This window comes from Monopterus albus, unplaced genomic scaffold (assembly GCF_001952655.1).
Source record: "Monopterus albus unplaced genomic scaffold, M_albus_1.0 scaffold38.1, whole genome shotgun sequence".
Lineage (NCBI taxonomy): Eukaryota > Metazoa > Chordata > Actinopteri > Synbranchiformes > Synbranchidae > Monopterus > Monopterus albus.
Window position 1 is genome coordinate 170,524 of NW_018127918.1, and position 11,249 is coordinate 181,772.

The 11,249-nt window shown below is 40.0% G+C and overlaps 1 protein-coding gene across 1 annotated transcript; it reads right to left on the reverse strand.

Moving 5' to 3' along the window:
• Positions 1-2,357: 2,357 nt before the first annotated feature.
• On the reverse strand, positions 2,358-7,600 carry angptl5 (angiopoietin-like 5). The gene is made up of 8 exons (XM_020598478.1): positions 7,282-7,600; positions 5,917-6,088; positions 5,542-5,645; positions 5,371-5,464; positions 5,056-5,159; positions 4,855-4,975; positions 3,753-3,938; positions 2,358-3,599 (listed from the first exon to the last, which is right to left on the reverse strand). The coding sequence occupies exons 1-8, from the start codon at positions 7,333-7,335 to the stop codon at positions 3,280-3,282; spliced, it is 1,155 nt and encodes a 384-aa protein (XP_020454134.1). The 5' UTR covers positions 7,336-7,600; the 3' UTR covers positions 2,358-3,279.
• Positions 7,601-11,249: the final 3,649 nt, after the last annotated feature.

The following is an 11,249-nucleotide window of genomic DNA, read 5'->3' on the forward strand; positions in this document are numbered from 1 at the left end:
CCCAGTTCATCACTTTTTCTGGTCTCAGTATAAATTTAGCAAAAAACACAATATATCACATGAATGTCTTTACTTTAAGAAATCTGATAAAGCAGGGTGGTAGTGAAAATTGCCTTTTAAGGGCCTGATTGCTGAAGATTAGTGACTTTGGATGTTTCATGGCATAACAATGTCACATTTTATGGGGAGGATGGTAGATGGAAGAAGGATAAACTCTGATAAATGTCACCAGTGTGAGTTTTTGTTAGGACTACGTGCTTAGAACGGAACAAACTGGATGTAAACACTGTGGATTAATACATACACGCTGTTATTGGGGGGCACTGAATGGGTAAGCACCTGCAAACTTCTGTGTGTGTGTGTGTGTGTGTGTGTGTGTGTGTGTGTGTGGCGGTGGGTTAGAAGCTAGAGTGGGTCGTCTCCTATCTGGATGGTTGGCCGTTTGATTCTCAGTTTCTTCACTCCACATGTTGAGTCTTTGAGCAAGACACTGAACCACTAGTCGCTCCCGGTGATATCACCAGTGTGTGAATGTGTGAGTGCTTGTGTGTGCAAATCGGTCAATAGGAAGTAGTGTAAAGCGCTTTAGGTTTGCATCAGTGTGTAGAAAGGTGCTATATAAGTATAAGACTATTTACCGTTTACGATACTGGACCACACATTGAGTCAGAGCTCCAAAAGTGTTATCTCCACAATTTGTGGAAGTAAAACACACACATACAAACTCATGTTCATCTCATGCAGAAATGGAGCTACAGACGATCATCCTGGTCTCTGGAGAACACACACACTGTTGGAATTTAACCTTTTATGTACAGCTTTCAGGTACTTATACTGTACATTACTTTAATATTTCCTTCTATTTTCAGAGAGAAATGTTGTGCTTTTTACTTTACCACATTTTTCTGAAGCTGGTTACTTTGCATATTTAGCTAAATAGTTGTCTTACAAAACATGGAACTTTCAAAATGAGTTACACTGTGTGAAAAAATTCTCTGTCTTATGACATTGGTTTAAGATCCTTAACAGAACACAAGGGTTAATCTGGAATTTTGTTTGTTTTTTTTATTAAAACTGAAAACATTTCAAATAATATGAAAATGTTCTGACATCACTTTTTAAAAATAATTTAGTGCCTGGACATGTTTTATTTTGTTCTTATACAGACACTCATTTCTAGAATGATTATAAACAAATTAAATATCCTAACTGAACTACTATATAAAATAATCATAATGAACTAGCTATAGACAAAGATGTCTTTATAAGTTTGGAGAGTTTACATTTTGTTGATTAAACTACCCTAATAACCTAATCAAGTATTTAAAACCAACTCTAACAAAAACAATTCTCACACGTTCTCACATATTAAACGTAGGGTTTTCGATCCTGGAAAAACCAAGAAGAGGAAGCTCAATTTTGAAAGCAGACATTCGAAGAAACCCCACCCACCCAGATTTCAGGAAAATAGCAAATGTCTCCCAAACAAAACAAAAGCAGTAATTACCTGTCCAGCAGAAATATGGCCACCATGGCATCATATTTCAGTCCCTGCTGTTCACTCAGTTCTGGTTTTACTTCTTGCAGCATCCAGCTTTTTTTTAGTTGTAACTTTCTTGAATATGGTATTGCGTACCCAGGTCTGTGGCTCCAAACCATAATGGTGGGGCCTCTGGTTCATGGCTAAACTGCTTTAACCCTGGCTCATAGCTGGTAACCAGCCTTAGAAGTCCAGGCTTTTCGGTCTGGGTGAAATGAAGAGGGAGGCCAGCTAACTCTATTCAAAACATAGGTTTTATTCTGTCTTGGCAATACGAACACATGTGGCCTTCTATCCTATCTATACACCTAGAGCTGACTACTGCTGGTATTTTCCCCACCTACATGTAAAAGGAGTCTGTTTTGTGCAGCTGTCTTCTCGCTCTCATACTGTATGTAGCACCTTCTGGCAACAACAACAACATTACCCATAAGGCTACAGTATATATCTTAAAAGATAAGACCTGGCCTGTAACAACGCTCTCCATTTGTGAACGAAAGCTGCTGTGGAAACCTTCTCTACCATAGCTTGCTATCTTTAGCTGTAAAACAGAGTGGAAACAGGTCTGCCTGCAACTCCAGTGTGTTGTGAGAGACTCTTGGCTTGGGCACTGAGTGCATGGGCAGTGTGTGTGAAAGTAGGGGGTAGGTTCAAAGGCAGGTAGGCCATCCACTGGTTTTGCTGGGCATGAGTAAAATTATTGGTCACGCTTTTTTCAGCCCTACTGCTAACACAGATGACAGATTTTTTTCTTTTAGTTGTCAGTGCATTTAATGTATTCATTGCCATTGGGATGAAAAGAGAAATTGAGGAAATAACAAAAATGTTTCTGGAAGGACTTGCCAACCCTACCTTTAATACTTTAGCACTCTGTGCTGCACCTTTATTCAACTTGAATTTATTGAAGCTTACATTTTAATCAGGCTAAAATATTTAGAGACAAAAAAAGAGCCTTTTTCAAATAGCATGCGTTCGAAGCGTCATGGGATTTACATCATAAGGAAATTCTGCTTTTTCTGCCTGCTACTTGACAATGACGGGAATCACATAGCTCCACCTAGTGGATTGTGTCTGTAGTGGTGTTGTCAACCAGAGGGATCTGTTTTATTTTCTGCTACCAGTCACATTGAAACCAGCTCATTAGGGAGCTTCATCCCAGTAAAACAGACTAGACTCGCTGAATCTTCAGCTTGGTATATTGACGTTTGCTTGAAGTCTGTTATGTTTGCTCGAAACATAACAGAATCTTGTAGTGTACTACTTCCCATGCATGTCTCATGAAGGGTCTTGAACTCAGAAGCTTGAGACACTTGTTTAATTCAAGATTTCCCATTACACTGGTTATAATAGTCAGCAACACCAAACAGACACGAGAAAAAACAGAAATGTACATTAAAAAAAACAATAACTGCACAATCTACTCAACACCTCTGCAGCGACTACTACACAATCACAATATTTTAGGCTGCGTTACAGATTTAAGTGACTTGGTGTATATTTTTTCTGCTTTTCAGAATTTTGTCTGTTTTGTAGTAATAGATTGCGTTTATAATTTTTGGTATATATGTTTTTAACAGTCAAAGCAAAGTCACAAATGGAATATTTTCATAACAGGTGATTTGTTACAATGAAACTATGAAAATAAAATGTCCTGTTTTATTAAAACATCAGGTTGTTCAAAGATGCAGTGCAACTTTTACAGTACTGACCCTGTGCTCTTCTCAGTTAACTTCCAACTTTCAGTTATTGGTTGTAATCCTCCTGATCTTCATAGTGACAGATTTTATGGAGTGAGGGATCCCGTTCTGTCTCCAGGTGTCCCACAGGATGTGCGTCCTCTGGCCCTGGTTCTGTTCTGCATCCTCAGAACAACCGTTGAGGTTTGCCAGGCCGCACTGGTTGAACCACCATCCTGTCTGGTTGTGCCGAGTGCTGCAGCTCTCCACCGTGCGGTTGCCAATGGAGCAGAAAGGATTGCAGCCATCATTGTCCACATCTGAGGCACTGAACGGAGCAGTGTCCTGGTTCTGCTCCTGGTCATAACCACGAAAGGCATCACCTGTACAGAAATGCAGAGAAAATCAGTCGTACACGTGCAAATGTTGGGTGCTATGTGAACATATAGGGCATCTGTCCTGGTGTTAGGTTTGTATTTGTATATGTGGAAAGAAAAGGCACATTTCTGAGGGTTAACTTTTTGAGAGTCTGTTACCTGCACTGCCTGCATATCTGCCCAGGTGTATACTGAAGAACTGGGTTTCAGTGTCCAGGTGGAAATCATCATATGATGCGTAAGAGGTGACATCATCCTGTGAGACCAGAGCAATGTGAAGTTGGAACCGAGTATCTTTCTGGTTTACTATGTGAAACACCTTCTTCAGGCCCAACCAGTGCTCTCCTAAACGCACACACAAAGAGGGAAGGAGTGGGCCTTTACCACAGTGCAAACTATAATCTGTCTGCAGAGTTTGTTCAAAGTGAGATGGCTAAATGAAGTAGTTTGAGTGGTCCATTATACTTCCAGCAGCCACTTAGCTTAGCAGAAGACTGGAAATGGAAGGGAACAGGTTTTGTCCAGACATGAAATAAATTGTCCTGCCTTTAATATCCTGCAAAGCCACATCACATCTTCTTACATGTAGGATTTTATATAGATTAAAAAATGCAAACGGTTCTTATGTTTGGATGTAGCCAGGTTTACAGTTTTCCTGTGTTTCCAGTCTGTATACTGTGCTAAACTAACTGTGCTGCTGGCTTCATATTTAGCAAACATGCATGAGTTTAAACATGGGGAAACTAGAAACATGAGCAAGTAACACTTTATGAAGCATCAAGAACATGCCTACACACTGCTTTTCACACATTTTGGACAAGACAGAACAAGGCTTTTGTGTTGTCGGCAGCCAACTCAAAATCAGAATCAGGACTTCATATAAATGTTTGCTTGATGAGCATCACCACTTTTATGTCATAGCCTTGCTAGGGCTCTATGGCAGTTTTGTTTGTTATAATGAAATGAATGTGATTCACTGATTCATTCTTAGCACCGATATTTTTGCCCATGGCAATTGTTTCAGCAATTTCGGAAAGAATGATGCATAAACCCTGAACACCCAGTGTTCTGATTTATAGCATGAACAGTATGTGTTGATGTTCATCCTGCAAAAGACCAAGGTGGCACATTCACCATTAGCCCAGTAGTTGTTTGTGAGCAGTCTGCTAGTACACCTGGTGTATTAATTATTGTTCCTAGCGCCTCGATCTTCGCCTGGCCTTGTACACTTGAAACAGAAAACATGCCTGCAATGCTCAACCTGCAAGATTTCCAAATCCATCAGCATAATCAGTCCAGGGTCGTTTGAAGTCAGTTAGTCCGTCCATCCTCCTCTGCATCACCGTCCATCCACCTCCCATGTAGTCCATCTCACAGAAAACCTGCAGGACAAATTTGACTTTGAATCATGACAGGAGTGAGTGACGACATGTGAACGGCTGGATGAGTCAAATACCTGTACCTCAAATATAGAGTCAGTGTCCTCTGGGTGGACAATGTAAATACCACTGGGGATCTTGGGAACGACTGACACAAGACTGTCCTTGATGTCACTGCAATCTCGTCCTAATCAAAGCAAACACACTCTTTTGTCATTAGGGATACTAATATATTCTGTGTTAGAGGAAATGTAGCAGCATAAAATGGAAACACACATAAAGTATGACTGCCTCAAGACGGTACTTGGTTAAATTTTCTACTCGTAAACTGATATTCACACCTAAAAGTGATGAAAGCTGAATGAGTGTTGTAACATATGTGTATGCGTGCATGTTACCATGGGACTGCACAGATTTCATGGAGTACATCTCTGCACTGCTTCTCTGAATGTCATAGCTGAGCATCTGCACTTTGGTCATCAGCTCTGTGACCTGGAAATATGACAGTACTGTATGTAAAGCCAGCAAATTACACGCTACTAACAGAGAAACTAAAGACTCTGCTTTACCTGATTGCTGAGGACGTCCAGGGATCTCTGCTGCTCCTCCATCATATTCGTGATCAGCTTCCGGGTGCCACGTTCAAACGCCACCAGAGACTGCTGTAACTGGCCTACACATACATGTTTGTTCTCATTCCTTGTAGAGACTTAACATTGACTTACATTCATTTCCTAGAGACGTACCCAGACTTACCTAACCTTAAGCATAACCACTAATTGCCTAACCCAAGTTGTCACCCACAATAAAGATGGGTTCCTACCATGTGAGTGTGTAAACAGGTTTTGGTATCCAGTATGTGAGTGACACCAGGCACACATAAACACACACACAATCTGAACAACAGGTGATGATGATAGAGATAACAATAAAAGAAACTGTACCACAGACTGAATGTTTCTCATCTCGTAGCAGCTTGACAGCAATGTCACATGGGATGGAGCATGTGTCCTGACCTTTGACCCCTCTGAGAGGTTTCTGGCCTTTGAAAGGAGCATCAGAGAAGTCCATGTTGACAGTTTCTGATTGGTTAATATTAATGCTGGTTCCTGTGTCCTGGGGATAAAGAGAGAACTACAGTGAAAATTATATCTACCACTCTGCATTTGCACTTTTCATTTTGATTTGCCATAGCAGGAAGAGCACAGATGAAGGAAAAGTCATTAATAATGTGACACTTCAGAGGTGGAATGGAACTAGAGTACTCAAGCACTGCACATAAATACATATTTATGCTACTTTATCTTCTACTTTGAAGTCTGGACATTGTAAAAGTGTCACTTTGGGCTTTTGGTAACTGTGACAGCATTTCTCACTAATGTCTGAGTTTTTACAAATTGAACAATCAGTCAATTCATTGAGAAAATTGTCAGTGAATTGATCAGGTATGAAAATAATTATAAGTTTCAGTTTTACATAAAATAGTTTAATAGTAAAATTTGCTCCACTTCAACCAACTTCAACAGGAAAATGCTAAGAAGACGTGCATTAATGCATGAGTATCTAATGTACAGTAGTACAGTCGTCACAAGGGCCATTTTTCTGCAACAAGTACTTTTACTTCTCATACGTTAAGTACATTCTCCTTGTTCTACTTAAATGTTAACAACATGTAACGTTTTCAGTGCAGAACTTGCACTTGCACTAAACATCTGCTGTGGATGTCTCTAAATTTCATATAGTCTTCTATATGAAAGAATATGAGAATTTAAAATTGATTAAATTTATTTAAGCTTTGTTACATTGTTGAATACGAATAACAAGCAGGAGGAACAGTCTGGGTGATATTCAGTAGTACTTTGGATGGAGTGGCATTGACATAGACACTGTACTGAAGCACGTTTACTAAGTAGCTTGTTTCAGTTTGATGCTGCTCTTTACTGACATCTGCAGTTTCTAATTATAGTTGCTTGCAGATTACCTTTAATTCAGCACATATACTATGGTGAGCTTCTAAAACCTACAATGGATTATTACAGCCACACTAAGGAATGTCAAGGTTAAAGTGAAAAACGTTGAGAAATAATTTGAAATACCATATCCAGAAAAAAGTTGTACTAGTTTAACAAGTACTTCTACTATAAGTACAATTTGATGATAATACTTCATTACTTTTAATTAAGACTTTGAGTTCAGGGCTTTTAAAATCTTATGTAGCCTACACCTATATATAACCTCATACCATAATTATGTGAGTATAAGACAGAGACTACAGATACAAACTTTTACAATAGGCATATTGTACATACTGCGGAGGACAGCAAACAAGGCAACAGCAGCAGGAGGACAGTTGCTGGCCACATCACGTCAGTCTCGTCTGACTGCAATTGTTTCCTTCACGAGCAAGGAGCTGAACTTTGTCCACTCGGTCAGCAGCAGCCACTCCTTCATTTATGCTTATTTTATCACAAAGTATTCTCTTCTCTCTCCCATTCTTCTTTAGCTTCTCATCTGCATCTTGTCTGCATCTGCTCCTTCCTCTCAGTTGTCAAGCTTCACTTTCTCTTTGCTTCCTCTCTGACTGCCACCCTTTCTCCACCTCCATCTCCGTCACTCCCACTTTTTTTTGTAATGTCCCATGACAACATCCCCTGTAAGGAGGTCAGATTTGTAAATGAGTTGCTATAAAAATCTGGATGTGCTTCTGACAAGCAGCTGAATGCGCTGATTCCAGATCTTTGTGACTGTAGCTTCCCCCTCAGAGTGTCTGTCATGGGCATTGTTGTTTTACAGGTTATATCCAGCCACTAGTATGAGAAACAGATGTGGAAGGGGAAATGGGAGGTTTGTTTTAATGTAGGAAGACATTCTCTCTGCTTGCGTTTTTGCATAGTAGCTGCAACTGGAGGTAGCGTGTGGGGTATCTCTGCTTCTTCTACTCATATTTCCCCCATTACACCCCCTTCTCTCTCTCTTTCTCCCTGACCACTGACTCATATATCTGACTCCCAGAGGGTCAGACCAATTATTCCAGTAAACCAGGCAGTTTAGCAGTGAAAGTGGAAAGCGATGGATGTGCAACAGCACATTCCAGTCAGGCTCCAGCTGGAGCCAGCCGGCATGACACTTCCTTGGAAAACTTTCCTATGAGTGCCAAAGAAAAGACTGTTGTTCAAAAACTGTGTGAATTTACAGCCATGGCTCGGGAGAGATGTGAAAAGCCTGGTGCAGCAGTCTCAGGGCCCCCACATCTGCCTTATAAAACAGCTTATGCATGTGAATGACATATTACTGTATATCTCCCAGGCTAGATAATGAAAACACCCAGTCAAGACTGTGTGATCTTCTCTGCTTGTGTCCTCATAAAGATATCAATAATTAGCACATTACATAATAGCTCAGATATCTCATACTGTACACCAGCTGGTTAAACAAGGTGTCCCCCAGCAGCATCGGAACAGTAACTCAAGAGAAAGACAATTATATTAATGAAACTAAAAGATAACAGAACATAAGTGCTGACATGTAGAAATGATGCCAAAAAATGCTAATCAACCAAAATACAACATGTATTGATTGTTAAATTATATGACAGCTGCTAGTAACTGAATATAAAGCTGAATTAATGAAAAGGTCAAATTATAGTGTAAGTTACTGTGAGTAGAAATTACATCACTGCTGGCCTGGTGTGGCCATGGGTGCAGCCATCACAGTTTGAACAAACAAGGACTAGCATGAGTTTTAGAGGTGCTGGTAGTCGGACGGAGCCAGGCTAGCTGTTATGCTAAGCTAAGATAAATGCCTGCTGGCTGTGGCTTCTTACTACATGGACAGTCAGTGATATTGATGTTATGTGAATATGTGTGCTTCCTCAAATGTCAAACTATTCCTTTAATAATTACAAATATACAAACAGTAGTCACCAAAACCGCAACCTCAAACTTCTTTTTGCCAAACTCAGTATGCTTGTATTAATCTTGACGTAACTCTCTGCAATGTAGTCCTGACCTCCCAAATCAATATATAGTGATTTGTGTGAATGCATTTGAACACAGATGCAGACACTAGCTGCTTTATTTGCAGTGTGAATAGTCACCTGACAAGTCACCTGTGCGTTAGTGGTGTGGTTTGATTTGTTAGAGAAAGACACTGATAAAGAACTGAGTGTGGAGATGATTTTACTGAGAAAAACAACAGAAAAATGAAAGTATCACACAGCCGAGCTGATTCACTTTGTTGCTCCTCTACTACATTGAAACATCTCCTGGACTGTTTTTGTGCTTTGTGCATCATTATTAAAATAATGCAAAACAATATGCTACAGGTCTGTGATGGACTGGTGACCTGTCCAGGGTGAACCTCGCCTCTCGCCCAGTGTCAGCTGGGATTGGCTCCAGCCCCCTGTAACCCTCTTCAGAAGCAGTATAGTTACTGGATGGATGGATGGAACATGCTACAGGTGCAAAGGTAGGACGGCGCCATCTAATGCTCTCTGGTGTATATTACATTATGCTTGCGTTGACCTTTTGCCTGTTGCCATGGTGTATCTTTAATGTAAACAAATTTATGCAGACACAACTAATAATTTCAGGACAAATACTACACTCTAAAGATGGCTAAACCCTACATATAAAAACATGTATTATAGTGTATGGCAGTTGGTACATAACAACTAAAACTACACAATACAATAATGTTGTTATTTTCTATGATGTATTGTTATATTAAAATATAGCCTGCAGGTGTAGTGAGTGTAGTGCAACGATCAAATGCATTTTGTTGTGCAAAATAAAATAAAAGGAGGGTTCAGATTCAGAATCACAGTATTTACATGCATACACTACTACTAAAAACTACTACTGGAGTCTACTACACAGAGACTCCAGTTAATATGCTACCAACAGTGAAAGGGGGCTCAATGATCACAGTAGGCTACAAAATGGCACACGACTGAAGACCTAAGGGGGCAATTATAGACAGATAGTCACACCTATGAATGCATAAGTAATGCCCGGGTATTAATAAACAGCAGAGTAATATGTATTCTTTAAAGGTTAAGGGTGCAGAGTGGAAATGTAATGTGTTCTGGGGTTTCCACGAGATGAAACTGATCTCAAACTGTACATCAGAAACAGATGGTTTCAGAGTGGGCAGGGATGTTTAAAAATCTCTGCTGCCCTTTTCTTCACCCCCTGCTTGTGCAGCTCCTTCATGGACACGAAGAGGAACTAGCCACAGCACTTTATCAGTCACTCTGATAAAGGTAGGTGCTGTGGAAACATCAGAGCAGCAGTGGAAGAGACTCGTGGAAACATAAAACTCACAGTGTAGACACAGCTGCACTGGCTGAGTCTGTTTTCATTGTCACACTTTCAAAAACAGTTAAATTAATTTATTTTTAACATGTTTTCATCTTCTTTAGTTTTGTTTCTTAAAAAAAAGGAAGGAAAATGTTTCTTGAACTAAACAAACCAGATGAGTTTTTTGATATTACAGTGAAACTTACAGTGAAAGGGGAAACTGTGGCATGCTGGCAAATAGAAAAATTCTAGTGAAGTGGAATGATTTAAATAGAAATTATAGAAATAGTCCCTCTTAAAATCCAGTTTTCCTCTCATATTTCCCCTTTATGTTAAAGCCCCTGAAACCACGTGGATTATTTTATACACATCTTCCCAAATTTCACCCTCACATGTTTGGTATCTTTGTCCACTAGAATTTCAAATGATGTTCCGATGCTTTGAGAGGTGTTTGGCTGAATAACATGAGCTAAAAATCATCCAACTCAGCTGCAGTTATTTGTGCATTTGTCCATCTAGCTCCATTTAAAAATGAAGTTTACAGTTATTCAGATTAATGAATTAGTTAATCCCTCAATCTTTCAAGTAAAATGTTTTTATTTGTAAAATATTTCGCCAATTCCTCTTTTACTGTCTGATAAAAATCTATTTTTATTCATTGTAGTGATTTAAAAGGACTAAATAACTGAGAAGAGTCTTGGATGCACAGTCTGGCCAGATATTTTTCTTGGTTTCAATCTGTTGACCAGCTGAGCTCCAGCTCGCTGTGCGCATGTTTTCCACCAGGGGGCAGGCCGCTGTGGCTGTGACTGCGCAGACAAACAGGCTCCGGCTGGGTTGTGCTCATCTGGGGCGGATGTTTTCCTAAAGCAACTTCCCAATCCCCCACCCCACTCCTCAAACACCAGACCCAGACTTAGAAAAAACAGTGCAGCAGGCTCTTGTACATCCACTGCGGTTGTCTCTTGTCACCTTTG

Coding starts and splice junctions, on each gene's coding strand:
- angptl5 (XM_020598478.1), bottom strand. CDS start 7,335: ATGTGGCCAGCAACTGTCCTCCTGCTGCTGTTGCCTTGTTTGCTGTCC. Junction 6,089..7,281: donor CTTGTTTGCTGTCCTCCGCA/GTATGTACAATA, acceptor CTTTATCCCCAG/GACACAGGAACCAGCATTAA. Junction 5,646..5,916: donor TGAGAAACATTCAGTCTGTG/GTACAGTTTCTT, acceptor ATGTATGTGTAG/GCCAGTTACAGCAGTCTCTG.